The following is a 20,828-nucleotide window of genomic DNA, read 5'->3' as shown; positions in this document are numbered from 1 at the left end:
AACAAATATTTATTCCAATTAATTTCATTAATAATGTATTATGTGTCATATCATGTACTTTGATTAGAATTTTTAATCGATGCCAAGCCCTAATCCTGACCCATCCCTATTCTGTATTCCAACCGTCAAACTTTAATTATGCCTATGAGTGAAAGTACGAGTGGGAAAACGGATAAGGAGAATAAAAGAGTTGATTGAGGTGACAAGGTAGGAAGAAAGACAGGCAAGAGGGAGGGAGATTGAGTCAGTCTGTCAGACATCAGGGGACAGAATCTCTGCTTAGGTTGAAGGAGGTCATTGACAAAGATAAGAACTAAAATAGACACAGAGTCTTGACCTTCTCAATATTCTTACACAAGAGGGCCAAACAAGAGAGAGGGGGAGGCTTCATTTCCAAAAGCGCAGTGGTTTTTGTGTTACGATGTACGAAAGAAATAAGGAGTTAGCGAGAAGCGAGGCAGAGAGAAACAAAACAAGAGTGAGGGACTGGAGATACAGAAAGAGCGGCGGTGGAAGACAGGGGGCAGAAAGCCAATTTAGCTTTCACAAGTAATCATTCTGCTAAGCCCTTTTACAGCACAAGAACAGAGATATGTTTTTTTTTTTCGCCTGACAGGGCCATTTATGTTTTTTCTCCAGGCTGATGCATTAAAACCTTTCCATTGTTCTGAATCTCAGCAGAGAAAACACTTTAAATCGAAACCAATTCGTGAGCGAACGCAGCAAGGAAATGTCATCAAGGGGAAGGAAAGCATTTGATAAGAAGAGCGTCACCGGTGCAGTTGTTAACGGGCTGAGCTCTGTTTCTATAACAGAGAACACCTCGGCCCAGGAGACAAGGACCCGATGGGTTTTTGCGTGGGGTGTTTGGAAAGAAATTGAACAAGAGCGGTATTCTAAATCCCATACTCTCCGTACTGTATAGCATGCAATATATGGATTAGTGGACTTCAAATCATATTATACTGGATAATATGAGCCAAAACGCATGCAAGGATACATACATGGGAAATTCGCTGACAACAGCATGATATTTGGACAGTTGTGGCATATCATTTTACATGTATCTATACATGCTTTTAAGGCTAGTATTACCCACAATCCCTTTCGACAGAGCTTGTGATAGTTCTTTAACAAGAAATAGGTGAAAAATGCAAGAACATGGTGGTTTTCAATATCATGAACCTACAGTACAAGATGTATTAAAAAGTTTGGAATCTAAGTTTAGAAGCATTTTTTTTTTTTATACAAAATACAGTAAAAAAGTAATATTGTGAAATATTGGCGAAACTGAATCTTCAGCAGCCATTACTCTGTGTCACATGGTACTTCATAAATCATTCTAATATGATGAATTGGTGCAGTTGTGCTGCTTAATATTTTTGTAGAAACAGTTATATATTCTTTTTCAGGATTGTTTGAATAGAAATTCAAAAGAACAGCATTTATTTGAAATATTCACTGTAAAAAATTATTTTCATGATTTGTTATCACTAATTTCAATGAATTCAAAATTTTAAGGCAACCAGGTAACTTAATTTAAGTTAAACTGCAATAATTATTATGTTTTTTTATATCATTAACTTTCAATTTCTCATAATATTCCATTTAAGTCCCTCTGTAGTCAATAATTGTATCCCTTAAAACTCATCTATGTTCACCAAAATTACATATTTAAACATTTTTTCCTGTGAAAAAAATTTCTTAGTGCCCTAAAATAGCTTGAATGTAAGTCTACACCCTTGCCTCATTTAATATACACGGATCTATGAATATGATAATTAGCCCCGCCTCCACTCACTCACGTGAGCTCAAAGATCCACTCGGTCAACTTACTGAGGTAAACGCTGCACAATGGTATCGCTTTTTACAACGTTGGATATGTAACGGTAATTAATATGATTAACGTTTTACTAGACGACATTATCAAACAGCTAAAAATGTGTTGCTAATGTTACACAAACCATGTTCCACTTTGCGAATCAGACAGCTGCCTTCTAACAATCAGTATCCTTAGAAACGCTTTGAATACCTTGTCAGTGGAGAAAGGCATAGTTCATCATAACATCGTAATATGCATCATACACCTGCCATATTGCTAAATCTACATGATTTTTCATATCAACAGAAAAATATACCGGGATAACCTTCTTTTGAGACTCCCTTGCACGGTCAGTTAATGATATGCTAAAGCCCACCGGTTGGCGTGATTGGTTACAAGGTACAAGTTTGTGACGTCAGAAACAACAGCGATTTCAAACTGTCTTTGAGACTGTCTTTGGTTTACTGCAGTTTTAAGGAGAAAATAGTAGGCAATGATGTTGACTTTTGAAAACTTTTGTGTTAAAAACACCAGATAGTAGGGGTGTGACGAGATCTCGTGAGACTAAAACCTGACGAGATTTCTCGTCGAGGTGAAAAGTAGTCTCGTGATATTGCCATGACAGAGTGTTAGGATGATTAGGAAAGAATATGCCACCGCTATATTTACATTACGCCTCCACTGTCGTTTTGCTTTTTATAGAAATAAAAAACATTTAATTCAGTTGGATAACGGTCGCCACCGCTCCATATTCACAGAGTTACGCGCGACCGCTGAAAGTGAAAGTAAACGCGAGCGCGCATTCAAACGCAATTTCAACACCCCGCATTTTGAAAGCGGCTCCCTGATGAATACAGATATCTCTCAATATGAAAGCTATCTTAGGCTGGGTTGTGTAGTTGTAACCATCTCTTAGCTGTGTATCCAAGAATCATTTGGTCTTATTTGCACTTTGAATATTGAGAGAGTGCGATTATGGTTGCACTTATTGTAAAGTGTTACCATAAAAACGAATAACAGTTTTTTTTCTTAATCTTATCAAGCACAAACAATAAGGTTTCATTTGTTAACATTAGTTAATGCACTGTGAACTATCATGAACTAACAATGAATGACTATTCTTATTAACTAATATAAAGATTAATAAATACTGTAGCAAATATATTGCTCATTGTTAGGTGATGTTGGTTAATACATTAATGTTAATAAATGAGACCTTATTGTAAAGTGTTACCATTTTTATTTATACTGTTTTTATTTCCATGATCAGTTTGTGGAAAGGAGTTCAGTTGAGTTTGTGGCAAAACCTTTTACAGTACTTGAGTATTGTTGTATTTCGCCACTGAGGATTTCTTAAAAATAGTGTGTAAAAGTCTTATCTCATCTCGTGAACTCAATCTCGAGTCTCATATCGTCTCTTGAGATACCCGTCTCGTCACACCCCTACCAGACAGACATATGAACAACATTAAAAACTTGATTTCACCACATATTTCACATTTAGTTTTGATCCATGTAGTAGTTTAGTATTGTAGTACTGAAAATTTTAGCAGTGGTGCTTTAATTACCATGCATGCATTTGTTATCAAACTAATTTTGCATATCCTTAGTACAAACATTAAAGGGATAGTTCATCCAAAAAAAAAAAAAAAGTTCTGTCATAATGTATTCACCTTCATGTTCCAAACCTGTATGATTAAGAAGATATTCTGTGAAGAAGCCTGGAGTACAAACAACATTGGACCCCATTGACTTTCACTGTATGTAAACAGAGACATTTCTCAAAATAATTATTTTATGTTCCACAGAAGAAAGAAATCATACAATAAATGATGACACAATTTCCATTTTTGGGTGAGCTATCCCTTTAAGTGTGTAATGTAAGTATGCAAATTGGAATGCAGTAAACGATTGGAAGAAGGAAATTAAGAGGGAAGGAACAAAGTGAAGGGATTGATGTGGGTGTAGACAGTGAAGGAGAAAGACGAAAGATAGAACACACAAAAGAAGAAAGGAGAAACAATGGAGACCAAGAAAAAAGGAAAAGAGGGAGAGCGATAGATAAAAGGGAGCGGGAAGAGGGAGAAGAGGAGGATCCGATGAGAGAACACTGTGGTCGACAGTAATTGCTTCGTCTTGCTCTGCTGCCCATATATGGTAATGGAATGCGTGACTGAGAGGGGGTAACCTGTATTGAGCCGAGAGCATCACCACATTCCCACACACACACACACACAGCAATCAGACTGATTACAAAACGCATTAACACTCAGAAATGAGAATACTGACACTCAGAAATAAACACTCTACAAGAAAAACCTTACAAGAGCACCTGACAGACAGAAAGAGACAAGAGATACTCGGTGAAATTAAAATCACTGCCATCTTTAAAATTATTAGAGTCAACATGAAAAGACCTCTATAGCCCATTTAATTCTGTAATTGGAGTGCAACAGGATATTCAACAAGAAATGTATGGAGAATCGACTGGATTGCGACAAGCCTTTCTTCTATACCAAAAGGTATTCAATAGTCGCTTTCACACATAACTGAATTTTTCAGTTTAGAGGTTGTGTGTGGATACAATGTGTTGTTGAAATACAGAAGCTGCAAAGCTACACAGTTGCTGAATTGTGATGTCCTATCTAAAAAAAAAAAAAAGAAGAAAAATGAAAGAATAAACATTTGAGCATGTACAATTTAAGCCTGCTCTGACCAACATTCATTTTTATACTGTTTTTTGTGTTTTTGCCCTTTGCAGAAAACAGCCAGTATTTCATCAAGTCATATTTATTAATTTGAGTTCATTTTACTGAAAAGACATCTAATTTTAGTCAACAAGAGAATGCAAAATTAAACCAAGCAAGCAAGCAAATAAAGCAGCAAGTAAACCAATAAAACATGCATTTAAAGGATTAGTTCAATTCAGAATTAAAAATTTCCTGTAAATTTACTCACCCCCATGTCATCCAAGATGTTTATGTCTTTCTTTCTTCAGTCAAAACAAAATTAAGGTTTTTGAGGAAAACATTTCAGGATTTTTCATTGTTTCAATGCAGCTTCAAAAAAAAAAAACAATCAGTCATTTTATAAAAAAAAAAAAAAAAATGTATATACTTTTTAACCACAAATGCTCATCTTGCACAAGCTCTGCGATGTGCCAAACATTGCGTAATCACGGTGGAAATGTCACGCATGACATAGGCGACAAAAAGTCTACAAAGCGAACACGCAAAGACGAAGTCAAACACAATTTTGAAGTTGGATGAGATGAGATGTTCGCCCTACCGTGGTACTTCCACCTACGTCACGACCTTTCCAAAGTGATTACGTAATGCGTGGCACATCGCAGAGCAGTGCAAGACGAGCATTTGTGGTTAAAAAGTATATACATTTTTATTTTTTTTAATCGTTTCGCTAAACAAGCTAAACTTATTCCTCAGCTGGGATCATGTAGAGCCCTTTGAAGCTGCATTGAAACTGCAATTTGGACCTTCAACCCGTTGATTCCCGCTGAAGTCCACTATATGGAGAAAATTCCTAGAAACCTTCATTTCTTTTCGACAGACAAACATCCTGGATGACATGGGGGTGAGTAAATTATCAGGAAATTTTAATTCTGAAAGTCAACTAATCCTTTAATTAATATCTTTTCTTAAAAGACTGAAAGCTGATGTATGTGAGATGAACAGGTGTGGTACATTTACCGCAAAAGGTAATCCAGAATTTACCTGCAATATAACAAGAATGAAAGTGGCTATTAAAAGTGACTTCTATCACCATGCTTTTAAGAGATCAGCATAGGCTGCTCAAAAACCCATAATGGTCAACCACTACTCCAATATCAACCAGTAAAAAGCTGCACTTTCCATATATAGTGTTGGCTGAATGCAAGCATCCTCATTACTGCAGGTATTTTAAAAGCAGCGATTCTGATACATCTACCTCCCACAAACACTCTCACACACAAACACCTAGTTACGGCCCCTCTGTGCTGTACAAGCGTGACTCATCCCATCAGACATGAGGCTGAGGATGCGAGCATAGCGAGTCTTGGCTATCTCCTCCGTTCCTGCAAGTGCTGGGCATCTGGAAGGGCACCAGGCTACCTCAGCTCCCTGGCACGCCAAGGACGCCCACATGACCGGCCCGGCTCTCATGCCAACTCAGGACCCCTGCGTAGACTCAGCAAGTTTTGACAGGATTCTGTTCGGCTCATCTGTGAAGGACTCAGTTATGAGTCGCCGGAGAGCAAATGTTGAGGGAAAATGCAGTATGTCGACAAGTGAATGTGAAAAATGCCTTCTTGATGCTGGTCGGAAAAACGTACACTGCAAAGACAGCACAACACTGAATATATAGCACAAAATTTACCATTTAGTAGATATTGTCCATATTAACTAAACTTATTGTGAATGATCAATGCAATCACATGGCATACGTTTTGGCAAATTGGTGGCTAATTTGTATGATCTCATTTGTACAATCTACTTACGCACCATATGTTTAGGGGTGGACCTTCATGCTTATTTCCCTAATAATCATATGTTTTTGTACAATTCACATTTGTCATATATGTCACATTTGGCATATAGAAACCACTTTTTATGATATGTGTTTTCCCTCCCTACATTATCATATTGAATATCCCATTTATAAAAGTCAAATGGGCTGCAATTGCCGTTTTATGTTGACTAAGACTTTTAGAGCTGCCTAAAGCAGAGGAAATTAAGAGATCACTATCGTGAGAGACAACCAGCATGCATTCTGGTTTTCTAAAGGCAAATTTTATGATGCCTCTGCCATGGCATTTTATTAACACAGGTAAAGATGCAATGTTGTTTTATGTGACAACGCACTTAACACAGAATATTGGAAGCAGCAAATCAAAGTAAACATAAAACCGCATTCGTTGCCCACTTGACTTGTGTTATGTAATTTATTTCACAGTTAAACATATTCAACTAGGAAAAAATAAAGGACTTTATATGCATCAGAAATTCACTGGATCAAGATCAAGTCTCTATATGACAGGTGATTGCAAAAACATCTATTTTTAGTAATAAAAAAACAGATGAATCACAATATGACTAGTCTAGGAACATTAAGAAATAAAAACAGCTTGTGTAATTTCTGCAACTCAAGGCTGACTAAACTGAATTACAAAATTTTCAAACAGGTTTTCCTAAACATCCCTTTGTCTTCTATTGGTTGCACAAAACATAGTCACGCCCCCAAACTCATGCCATTGGTTGAGACAATGGGCCCTATTTTAATGATCTAAGTGCATGGTCTAAGCAAGTGCACTTAGGGTGTGTCCGAATCCACTTTTGCTAGTTTAACGGTGGGAAAAATGGTCGGCGCACAGTCTAAAAGGGTTGTCCCTATTCTCCTGGTGTGTTTTGTGCAATAAACCAAGCAGAGTCTCATCTCCCATTCACTTTAAAAGCCAGTTGCGCTTGTGCCATGGCGGATTCACTATTTATATGCCGGAATTTGCAAGCGGAATAACTGAACGCTTCTCAAGCCAGGAAACGGATGTGCTCGTGTGCAAGGTTAAAGCGCGTGAGCAGACCATCTACGGGACAAGGCGGATTCCACCAAAGCATTTTTATTATTATGCACACAATAATAATCTTTTACATTGTAATCCTTTTATTTTTTATATTTGGCATGTTTGTGTGCTGCTGTGTAGGTTTCAGTTGGTCAGTGGAGCAGTCTATTTCAGTTGCCTCAAAATAGCAACAATGCACCTGAACACACCTCGTTTTAAGATAAGCACGCCCATGGGCGCACAAATAGGCGCAAATGCATTTGCTATTTAAACAACGTGGCACAGGACGTGAAAATGAAAACTGTGTCAGGCTGAATCTAGCAAAAAACACAGGTGTGCCAGGCTGGTTGGGATGCTCGCTTACATTTTTGGAGAATCAACCAACAAATAGTTGACCTACAATCTACAATTACTTACTGTTGTAAGAAAATATTTTAACATAATGAGCTTAAAACAAAACAATATAGACAGCCTAATCAGGACACGCTTCATCTCTGTAATCATAACTTCAAAAATAGGTCTAAATATGTCACGATTGTGACGTGGCCTACGGCAGTACTTATGCTAAACTAGTTAAGAACACCAAAGCACAAGAAGTCTAAATCCCACCTCCTTTCATTATCCTCTTCTAAAGTATAGCTCTCAGGAAATGTGTGTGATAATGTGTGGCAAAAATCAGCTTTATTTGGAGGGAAAAAGACATTTAAATCTTCGAGTTTAGTTTTGTTGATTAATGCATTGCGGCATTGTGACTCATCAGAGTGACTGCTTCTAACAAATTTACCCCATTTCAGGTATAACACTAAATACATCTACAGCTCAATGCAAGTTTCTGAGCCGTCACTCAAATAACACCACTTCAAAAGAAACGTCTGTCAGGTCGAGATGTTATTTTATAACGAGCTTGTTTTTGAGCAATATTTTATGGCAGTCAGGTTAATACTTGAGCAATGAGTTCAAAGCAGGATTCAACAGGACACGGATGTTTGGATGTTGACATTCAGAAGAAATGTGATTGTGAAAGCGAAACTGCATATTTCTGAGTGGGCACTATCGCGCGCATGTGATTAACCAGAAAGCTAACAGCTGATGAAAAGATAAATGACAGGATACACTGTTAAAAAAAATATATATATTTTTTTTATATTTTTATATATATATATATATATATATATATATATATATATATATATATATATATATATTTTTTATATATTTTTATATATATATATATATATATATATATATATATATATATATATATATATATATATATATATATATATATATATATATATATATATATATAGATTTGTTATTAGAACATTTTATCTTTTGTCAAATCAACTTAATTAATGTGGTTCAGGTAACATAATATTTTAAATTTCTGTTGATTAAACCAATCGCCTTCATTGTATTAACTCAAATTATTAATTTCAATGAACTCAATTTTAAGGCAACCAGGTAACTTACTTTTTTTTTTAAGTTAAACCAATTCTTTTTTACAGTGTACTATACATAAAATCATGTAAAATGCAAGAACAGCCTGGTCAAACACCAACATGGTATGGGATTTCCCTATAAACTGTTTTTGCTTCAGGACTCTCTAAAATCTGGTTCCTCAATCAAAACCAGTTTATGGAAAATTCCAGAAAGGATATTGCATGAGACTACCCTAGTTAAAAAGCATACCTGTAACCTTAAGCATACTGGTAAAAAAAAGTTATACTATACAGAAATAATATACTTTACATTCAGTTTGCACTTAAGTGTATCCTTTTTTTCCTGTTTTCCTGTTAATTGCAATTAAATCAAATTGTATTATAGTTTGAATGTATATTTAATGCAATTAGCTGAACCAATTCTGACTTGTATACATGTATATATCTAATTGTATATGTAATTTCATAATTATGTGTACTGCCAATAGTACAGACAAGCATTTATGGTAAACTAAATTTTTAATGTTATTTCTTTTGGATTTTTTAAGTCATGTATTGTAATCTAGTACATTTCGAAAATAATATTAAATTAAAAATATTAAACGTAACGTTGAATAACACCCTACAGTTAAAGTTAGTCAACACATCAAAATTAGTGTACTTCTTTAAAACATGACAAAAGATTATTAAAACATGATATAAAATGTACTTTGACATACAAAGTGTACTTTTTAAAATTGTACTTAAATGTGTTAAGAAACAATCATGAAAGTGTACTCTACACACTTAAGAGGCCTTTTATTTCATTAATATTATATTACCTGAAAGTACAACTTTTTAAAAACATATTTTTAAGATTTAAAGTATATTACAAGTCATATTCGATACAATTAAGTGCACTTATAGGCTATATTTCACAAGGATGGGCTTTTCTCTCATTTCAAGTAAATGAAATATGAAAATGTAGATGAACTTTTGTACAGAAAGTGGTCATTATCTTCTCTACAATAACCAAAAGCAAATGAAATGGCATTGAAATCAAACATTTAATGTATTATAAATTACCATTAACTGTATAGGCCCAACAATATCTTAAATTATGAACATGGCATGAATTGTAATAGTGTCAACTTTGCTTTCTAATAGTCTCTTGAATTTCAGCTTCGTCCTCAATATTCACCACAAATTCAATAGAGTCGTTCCAAGAAATGATTTCTTAGCCAGCCTGAGAAGGGCTTTCACGTTCAACACCCTTCTTATGATTCGCACCACGCTTCCTAATGAAGCCGTGTTTAACCTCTGTCATCTGACTTGCAGTCAATTTCCTTTGGCTCTTCTCTCTTTCTTTCTATCTATCACTGTTCTGAGAAATGGTGCAGGATTTGACACTCACCAGTGGGAGAAAGTGAGAGAATGAGAGACAGAGAGAGAGAGAGAGAGAGAGAGAGAGAGCCTGAGAATAGCCTTGGTTATGACAGTACGGCCAAACTTCGGAAACTTCTGGGCTTCGGAAAGTCAGGCCCACTCTCCGGATCCGAGAGCAGCCACCTGTGCAGTGTCAATGCACCTGACATTCAACCCACCTTGAGGTTTCGCCTGACAGACAGATAGCTATCGGATGGAAGAAGCAGGGAAATTGAGTGTGCCAATCTTTGCGAGACCCCTCACATAGGACAGAAAATGAGAAATGAGATTAAATGGAGAACAAATGGAGACTTTTACTTAAGGAGAGACATTCTCAAGCAGAAACCTCAACTATAGCCCTATAAAGTTGTGTTTTGCATACGTACTCTTTGTGATTTCTATTCCATCTGAATCAGAATACATCTGTTTTTCTCACACAACCTGTGTAAAAATGATGGAGCATTTTTCTGCTGTTGTTCAGCTAACTCAGGAAGGCGTCCTCTGAGAAATCTACTCATGTCTGGACAGGAATGTCTGTGATTGCGGGATAATATTTTAACCTTAGTTGGATGATGTAAGCTAAATTTTCTTATTTCGCCTGGTGTACTTTCAACATGGATTCAGACCTTTTTTACAAACATTGAGTTAGAAAAGTTGGTGGTTTAAGTTCCGTTAACATCTCGATCAGGGCTTAACAATAGGGACGTAAGACAGATGATCTAACAGGTTCACGTAGAAAAGGTTTTGTTGAAATTGCAAGAATGACTTGGTATAATCTTGGTAGCATTAGAAAGAATGTGTTGAAAATTATGAACCAATTTAGTAAAATTTTGCCATGTATGCCATCATTTTCCAGCAAAAATGCAAATGTAAAATTAATTTATGGCTTTCTTTGTAAGAGACATCAGGCTATATATATATATATATATATTATATATATATATATATATATTATATATTATATATATATATATATATTTATATATATATATATATATATATATATATATATATATATATATATATTTATATATATATATATATATATTTATATATATATATATATATTTATATATATATATATATTTATATATATATATATATATATATATTTATATTTATTTATATATATTTATATATATATATATATATATATATATATATATATATATATATATATATATATATATATATATATATATATATATATATATATATATATATATATATATATATATATATATATATATATATATATGTTGTTTATTTCATTGGGCTTTATGAAGCACATCCAGATCACATTACCGTCCACAATGCCTACATACAAAAAAAAGTCTTATCCTAATAATAAAAACTACAGAGATCCCAATCTGATCCCATCTGAATCAGTTCATGAAATCAAATATATCTGCTGTTAATAATCATAACTCAAACATCATTTGGAAAACTAATCTCATATGAATAGTGCATATGTGATCAGACTTTCAAAGACACCAGGTGTGCAACCAAAAATGTAAATATGAACTAATTGAAAACATATTCACATTACTTTTATAGCCTTATACTCTATCATATTCCAAGAAATGTATTTTTACTTATCTACATCTGAGACTTGGGAACTCCTGAACTATAAAAGAGCAAAACCTCTTAGCAATAATATTTTCATCAGCGCGTCTCCGTTTTTGCACATAAACCTATATGTTTTCTATATTTGCAAAGACGTAGGTGTGCCTGGAAGTGGACAAAGCTTTTGTGTAAAAAAAATAAAATAAAATGCTCCTGTGTGCTTGTGGAGAGTGTGTTGCCATGGTTGGATATCTTGCGATGCTACTCTCAGTATCCAGACAAATGTGATTCTGTAAACTGCAATTCTCCTCAGAAGCCTGTCTGTTCCTGCTCCATTACTAAAACCTGTTTCAGCCATTTCCATTGCTAGAAAAAGCTGAACAAACTGCTAGTGCTACAAAACCACCAAGTAAGCTGGAATTAAAAAGCAGAAACACAGAGACACACACACACAAAGTCAAAGGCATCACAGCCAGCCGCTCAAATAAACATTTATGAAAATTCCCCACGGAAGTCATTTTCCCTTACATCATGACTGGAGGTCCACAGAATCCTCAAGAAGCATTAGCCTTTCACCCTTCAACTCAGAGCTTTGGATGGCAGCATCTCCGAAAATTCTCTCCAGGGTTTATGTTTCCAGCTTGAGACATGCCTGTCATCTCAATTCACCGAACCAAACTTAAAAACCATACAGGAAATAAAACTTATTTATTTATTTTCTTTTGTTTACTCCCAAGGTCTTAGAATAACAGCTCTGGTTGGAACTTGGAAGTCATTCTCCATTACCCTGGTTATCACCCAAGGAACTCAAAATATTAAAAACAGAGCAAAAATGCATCTAAATTGCTAATATGGTCGTTTCTCTACCTCTTTTCAAGTTGCTATTAAATAAAATCAAAATTGACACGCTTTACTTTCTCAATACATGCTCATGATCTTACTGTCTACAGTTCATCGGTGCATGTTATTCTGAAGACGACATGTTCATCATCATAATCTTTCAAATTGTGACAACTTGTACAATCCAATCAATTCCCACCTTTTCTCTCATTAAATACTGCTTCATTCAGAAATATGTCACATCATGGAAGAAATATGGGTTGCAAACACACTTGCTGACTTTAAAAAAAAAAAAAAGCTCAAAAAATATTCCAGTGCTAATTCAGTTCCTTGTGAACTGAATTGTGAAGATCCAAATCATCCAATCATCCAAAGCAAGCGGAACTCAAGGTTTAATTGCAAATTGCAATTGACATGGTCTTCAAATTCATCTCTCTGATAAAAAGCAGAAGATGAGAAAATTAGATCCTATAAGCCTTCTTTTTTAAATGACACAAATTTATTGTTGGTAATGAGGTTAACACGGCTGTAAATTACAGAGGTCTGCTGAGGTGAAAGTGTGGTTTCTATTAAAAAGGTAGATTAAGCACATAAAGTCCTACACACACAAACGCATGTGTTCCAGTACAATTAAAAGCGGCATGCTAACGATGTGGGGCTAAGAAAGTCAATCAAGCAGAGAGCTTCTGAAGAAGATCAGCCAGTAATTAAGGCAATTTCAGCTCCGCCCTCAAGAGAATCTCAATGAATCAGCGTAGTTTGAGCTAGCGCAGGCAAAGGCAGTTAACACATAATGCCCACCACCAATGCATCAGACGGATGAAGGGTCAGTTAACCTGCATGTATGGACATGTTAAGGTAATAAAAGTCAGAGCTTTCAATATGCACTCATAGTTCTTCCAAGATCAAATTACCTTTGGTAGTCTATGCTATCCACATTAATTTTATAGCTCTACACTCAATTATTTAAATGTGTTTCTTCTAGAACTCCTATGAGCAATAAAAACAAACAGAAATGAGATGTTCCTACTTGCATGCAATATAAATGAGAACTCCATTAAGTCTTTTGAGCTATGAAAGAGCAACATTTATATGCTTCATGTGCTTAATCCACCACCAATACATCTGACAGATGAAAGGACAGCTAACATGCATTTTAAGACACATTAAGCTGCAAAGAAGTAGATTTGCATTTTCCTTGAGGAAAATTTTTCACTTGCACAGCAACAATCAAAAAGTGTTAATGTTTGAAGTTTAGGTTTTAGGCTTTAGTTCTGTGCAAATAAAACTAGGGTTGTCAAACATACCAGATCTATCGGTACCAGTTGGTCGACAGTACCAGCATTTCTGTAGTACTGATAGTACAGAGTATCATGCTCATAGACTGCTTTCAAATGCCATTTGCAGGGTGTTTTTACAAGCATTCTGCATTGTCGCCAATTACACTCATATCTGTCGGGCATGTGAACGCAATGGCATATTAGAGGTGCTAGTCAGTAAGTTAGTCAGAATCCGCTTAACTGATGAAAACACACAAGGTTTTCTTGTGTTCAACACCAGCAGGGAACACAGTCGTGCAAGACAGTTCTGAAAGGTATTTACACCAAACCACTTTGACGACAGACTTTGCTCAGACATTTCAGAACAAGCAAAACAGCATTTCAGATGCTGTGCAAAAAGATTGGTCCACTGGTTAGTTCAATTATGCCGTCAAATTATTTTTTTGATGCACGTTGAGAATTTTATTCAGTAAATGTGTTTCCATTGTAGTGTATGAGCATGTTTTCTTATCGGATAAAAAAAAAAAAATGTATCTGACTATTATGCGATATCCCAAAATGGGCATAAAAATAGGTGGATGGAAACATGGCTAATGTAATTAAGAGGTTCACTGTTCAATTAAGATAGCTTTTTTAAATTATAACAGAGGTATTCATGAGAGTGCAGAATTCAGTGAGCTTGTGCTTTAGAGATTGACAGCCTTAGTTATTATAAAGGGAGGCTCTTTTCTTGCTTTCTGTTCATTAACCAATCACAATCTGAATTGAAGTTTAGTTTTTCATGCTGCTAAGAAAACTGCAAAGTTTCTGGATTGATAACCTTATTTTAATCTGCAATTGAATCTGAAACTGATGACCAACTGTGATGATTAACAAGACAAAAATGTAAAAAAAATTTTTTAAATGTACTTTGGTACCGAGAACCATAAAATTTTACTGGTTTTGGTACAGACTACTGAAACTTTGGTCCTATGACAACCCTAGCCACAACTGCACTCCATGTTTTGATTTCTGCCAAGCATATATGAAAATCAACATGTAAAGGCAACTTTGCGGTTAAAAAAAAAAAATTTGAAAAAAAAAAAAAACATTTCAATATGCAAATAGATAAGCATTAAAGGGTTAGTTCACCCAAAAATTAAAATTCTGTCATTTATTACTCACCCTCATGCCATTCCACACCCGTAAGACCTTCGTTAATCTTCGGAACTCAAATTAAGATATTTTAGTTGAAATCCATCCATAGGGAGCAATGACACTTCCTCTCTCAAGATCCATAAAGGTACTAAAAACATATTTAAATCAGTTCATGCGAGTACAGTGGTTCAATATTAATGTTATAAAGCGACGAGAATATTTTTGGAGCGCCAAAAAAAAACTAAATAAGGAATATTTATATATAGTGATGGCCAATTTCAAAACACTGCTTCAGGAAGCATCGGAGCATAGTGAATCAGTGTATTGAATCTGCTGTTCGGAGCACCAAAGTCACATGATTTCAGCCGTTGGCAGTTCAACACGTGATCTAAATCATGATTCGACATGCTGATTCATAACACTCCGAATCTTCCTGAAGCAGTGTTTTGAAATCGGCCATCACTAAATAAGTCGTTATTTTGTTTTTTTGGCACACCAAAAATATTCTCGTCGCTTTATAATATTAATGTTGAACCACTGTACTCACATGAACTGATTTAAATATGTTTTTAGTACCTTTTATGGATCTTGAGAGAGGAAAAGATCATTGCTCCCTATGGAGGCCTCACGGAGCAAACGGATTTCAACTAAAATATCTTAATTTGTGTTCCGAAGATTAGCAAAGGTCTTACGGGTGTGGAATGGCATGAGGGTGAGTAATAAATGACAGAATTTTCATTTTGGGGTGAACTAACCCTTTAAGAAAAAGACGCAATCAGTTGTCATTCACATTTTTTAAGAAGTCAATAAGCACTTCAATCTTAATGTTTAAATAACTTAAGTAAAACTTCATGATATTTACATGGTTTATGAAACGCAAAACTAGATAGCAGACTTAACACCACATTCTAACCAACCATTTCTAGCTGTAAACATTGGGTTTGGATACAATGTAAGCAGAAACCTATAAAACAAATACTTAAAGGGATAGTTCACCCAAAAATTTAAATTCCCTTATTAATTACACATGTCGTTCCAAACCCATAAGACCCACTGTGGCTTGGATTAAACTGCTCGATTCATATGGATTTATTTAACCATCTCTTTATGAACGTTTTGAAGCATCAGAGTTTTGGGTGAACAGACATTCAATGAAGAGACAGAAGTTGTTCAGATCTCATTAAAAAGATCTTCATTTGTGTTTTGAAGATGAATGAAAGTCTTATGGGTTTGGAACGACATGAGAGCGAGTAATTGATGACAATTTTCATTTTTGGGTGAACTATCCCTTTAAGTTAGAAATTTAAAATGAACCCTAATCAAAATGTTTGAGGTATATCAATGCAGCACAGCAGTGAGATAGCTGTCGCTCTTTGCTTAAAGGATTGATAGAGATGAAGGCGTTGAAAGTTTTAAAGAGGGTGGAAAAACCCTTTGACTGAGCCCAGGGTTACGGAAAAGGCTGATCTCAGAGCCCACACACAAAAATCTCTCTTTAGCCTTCATTTTATCAAGCACAGTGGTGGGTGATAAGACAGCATGGCTGGCCTCCAGGAGTCCTCAAGCCTTCACTAACGGCACCGTATGACCACCTCAGTGCTGAGAGGCAGAGGAGGACAACAAGGGAAAAAGAAAAAAAAAAGAGGGAGGCGGGAGAGTCAAAGAGACAGGGAGACTGAGAGTATCTCTAACATGCCGCGAGACAAACAGATAAATCGGTAGACGGACGGAGACACAGAACAGATTTTCCATCTGTTATGCGGCAACATCTGAATCCCCATTTACGACTGCAGCATATTTTCAGGTCCAGCGAGCAAGATTGCAGCTATCAAACAATTTTCGGGTTTTGTATGATATGATCTGGAACTTCTCACTCATTTCAAATACATAAATATGTAACCTAGATAGTGGAGCCACAATAATGTGTAAACCATGTGAGACCAAGGTAAATTGAGGACAGGCAGGGAAACTTTGTCAACACGCTCTGAAAAAAATGCTCTCCTGTGCTTCACTCCAGACACTCATAAACAATGGAAGAGGAAAGGACAGAGGGTCTTATAGGCGACCAATCACTAAAGCCACCAGAACAAAGGCTTGAGACGGAGCTCTGAATGCACACTGGGAGAAAAAAGAAGGAGGGGTGCAGGGAAAGGGCACTCATTCAAAGGCTAGCAATTTTAGTCCCTTGCATGCTCAATGTGGGTGTGGGTGAGTGTCAGAAAGGAAGACAGAAAGGATTCTTGTGAAGGTGTTAGTTTCATTCTACGCTCTCTTTTGGACAATGCAGACATTGAGGTCTTTTGTTCTTGGAAACCTGTTGGCATAGAAGCATACTGTTCGGCAGGAAGAAAAAAAGGAACACAAGGAAATTATCACGCCTTTGTGAGGGAGTTGCTCTTTGCCACCACTCTGACATTTGTTGCTTCTGACAGTAATGGAAGACCAAAGGGAGCCAATAAGGAAAGTATCTACTTCCATTTGTCGTGCTTCCCTGATCCCAAACTGAATTAAACACTCGGCAATAATGTTTTAAACTCCCCTCAAAGACTCTAAAACAAGATGGATGCCATCAGATCCCCAATGAAAAGAAGTCTCCATGACAACTGCGAGGAACCTTCACCTCACCCCTGAAGATCCCTTCTGAGAACTAATACATAAACCTTTGACACGTACCAACAAGATTAATGGGCTACCAAAAGTCTTGTGCGCATGGTAATAACCCTCCGCTCATCCTGAGGTGCAAAACGCCTTATCCCATGAAGAAATTAATAGATGCGAACCCCAGAGTGTGCCCACGCAAGTTGAGCGGCACTGAAATCTTGGCATGACTAATTGTGGTGCCACGATTCATCCATCCAAAACTCATTTATCCAACGGCCAAGATGCTAGTCTTATTTCTTGTGAAATATGTGCACAGGGAACGCTTAAATGAATCAGGATTCATTTACAAGCACCAGTTGCCAGTATCTTGTCGAGTTTCCGAGCCCTACCGATGCACCCGAAAAGCCAAACGGACACTACAAGACTGAAGCTAATGTTGTATGGGACTAGTATGCGATAAAATACAGTGGATCGTAGTTAACGCTAAATGCGTGCACACTGGTTTGAAACCTGTTTGACCAGTTGACAGATGTGCACACTGTCCCAACAAGTGGGGGAGCAGCAATGAAACAGCAAGCAGTGCACGCTAAAGAAGAATGCATTAGGAAGCTGGAGTCTAAAAATTGCTCCATATTTTTCAGCATTTAAGTGCCGTTCATATCAAGTATAACTATAATGTTTTAATAAACATTCTAATTCTAAAGAGAAAAGTGGCATCCACAGCTATAATGATAACACCACATCGTTGGAATCACTTTCAGAGTGATTTTTTTTTTTTTTCAGTTGATGGACGATAAAAACATTGACAGCCAATCAGAATGCATCAGACATTAAAGAGCTTGAGCATTTACAGTGGCATTCGACAAAGCTGCAACGTACGCTTATAATAATCTGAATATTAACCGCCTGTTAGTTTGGACGTGTCTTCGCTATAGTTATGTGAATGGCTTTTATTCTTTTTCCCCTTTTATTTTTTAAATTTTATTTGTGCAAACCATTAAAAAAAAATGACCCTCCTGCATGTTTTTTGACGATGGGCACCACTATGAAAAAAACTTTGGAATCATAGCTACAGTTGTGAAAAACAGTAATCTTGTAATTGACGCACCTGCAGTTAGTTGTGTAAAGTGCACACTACACTGACAACACAACACAAAACAAGAAACTTGAGTCTTTAAATATGTGCAGAGCTTCAGTCCTGCAGTGTAGCCACGGCTTAGACAGAACCGCAGACATGTCTCTCCTTATCAGAAGAAACCAGCCCCTCTGAGAAGCCATCAAATCACTGTGATGTTCAAACCACCAGGGAAGAAATGTCTAGGACCATCACCACTAGCAAGACTAGTGTGGCAAACAAGGGGAACAGTAACTTAAAATGCAATTTTATAGCAGTGGTATCTCAAAATAGCAGAAGACTTGCATAGAATTTATACATCATTGCATTTTATAGAGTTACAGTCAGCAACATAGACCTGTCATAAACCTCTAAGTCTTAACAACTAAACCCTGTTGCATTTCTTGCCTTCAATAATACATAAAAGATGTAATAGATATAAAAGTTTCAAACTGTAAAGTAGGTGATTAAGCAAGACAGTGCAATTACACCTGCTGTCTTCCAGACTAAGAAGGGAAAAAAACGTGCACGACAGGCCACACCTTGCGTAACATGGCGTACGAGACAAGAGATACGGGTTCCGGTCAGTGGCTCTTATTAAGTTGACCAGGATAACCCAGATAAGCAGGTAAGCTGTAGAAATCAGCGCGCGCAAGCGTAACACATGCGTCCAACTTGCGTATCAATACACTTGGGACGGGCGACTTCATGTTAAGCGCTCACTAGAGGTAAACATTATGCAAATTACATCTAGGTACAGTTTCTAAATAACCAGAGAGACCGGGCGAGCAGTAAAAAGGTTAACCCACAAGTTACTTAGTCACATTACCTTGGCTGGACAGAAGGCACGCGCCAAGGATCAGGCAACAGTTTATCATCGTAAAGTCGCTCATTCCGCTCTTGTCCGCGGGAGGTTAAACAAATCCTGAAAACTTTAGCATAAAATCTCTTTCACTTTGCGAAGGGAACCTGAGGCGGTGTGTTGAGGCTCGTCAGGTCGGAATCTCAGTCTTACAGTCCGTTCCAACTGCTAGTAAAGCCCGGAGTGTGTACAGGTATGTTATTGTGCCGAACGCCGTTGAGTCCTTCTGACGCGACTACCTCACTTGTTCTGTTCGGTCGCGAGCTTGAGAGCGCTACAGATGGAATTGGTCGTGATGTCATCGTCGCGTCACGTCATAGTGGGAATGGAAGGGCATTGAAGTTTAGAACTTGTGGATTGAGCTCCAGCGATACACCAATCCAGATATTCTGGTCTTCTGCGTTAAGAGAACTTGTTTGAAATTGTAATCAGGGTGGGAAATTAACCGGAGATTTAGACCAAAATCCCCCTGTGGTAAATAAATTCCTCGGGTTTTTACCTAACTTTTGACCTTGTATAAATGTATATCATTCTATAGCACTGTTTTGATTCGAAATAGTGAATCTAATTAGATATTAAAGTCTCGTTGTGACAGTAAACAACTGTACAGTTTAACAAAGTACTATTGATTATGTAGCCTAAAATATATTCTAACAGCGTTTCCTCAGTTGAAAATGTATTTCAGTTCATATTAAGTGACAAATAAACGACACGCTGCTTTATGTTGTTCAAAATATGCCCTCATAAACGGTGAATGATGAAAATAAATGCTTCTGAAATTCAATTCCATGGCGCGACTATTAAATTCAATAATAAAAAAGTTAATTTCCCAGACTGGCAAAATTGTCAGACAACATAACTCAAACGACTTGGCTTCTTTTTGTTTTGTTTTTTCTCTTTTTTTGCATGTTATAGTCGTTTTCTGAATCTGATGTTAATATATTTTAACTGCGTCGGTCTATTACACGGACTCTCATCATAACTACCGTTGATTGACTCTCAAAACAATGAGGTTTATTCAAATAAGGAGGAATGAAGGACAGGATTGATGAATTCAGTGCTTTTCTCCTCTGGGAATGGCCTGCATACTAATCAGTGACCTCGCTCTGCCATCTATTGACTGATCTGTGCAATTACGCGCTCACATTCATTAGCATGCAGAGCGCGGGGGATTTCTGTCAAATGAAATACAGCGTCACCTCGATT

At 36.5% G+C, this 20,828-nt stretch overlaps 1 protein-coding gene across 3 annotated transcripts in view; it reads right to left on the bottom strand.

The window, feature by feature from the left end:
* pvrl2l (PVR cell adhesion molecule related 2 like) overlaps positions 1-19,855 on the bottom strand; it is a 193,205-nt gene extending 173,350 nt beyond the window's left edge. For all 3 annotated transcript variants that reach the window (XM_067411284.1, XM_067411286.1, XM_067411285.1), the window contains exon 1: positions 19,590-19,855. In XM_067411284.1, the coding sequence (XP_067267385.1) occupies positions 19,590-19,653 (64 nt within the window). In that variant the 5' untranslated portion in view covers positions 19,654-19,855. The remainder of the gene's footprint in view (positions 1-19,589) is intronic.
* Positions 19,856-20,828: the final 973 nt, after the last annotated feature.

This window comes from Chanodichthys erythropterus, chromosome 15 (assembly GCF_024489055.1).
Source record: "Chanodichthys erythropterus isolate Z2021 chromosome 15, ASM2448905v1, whole genome shotgun sequence".
NCBI lineage: Eukaryota > Metazoa > Chordata > Actinopteri > Cypriniformes > Xenocyprididae > Chanodichthys > Chanodichthys erythropterus.
Note: the sequence above shows the minus strand (reverse complement) of the source record. Positions and strands in the feature narration are given on the sequence as shown.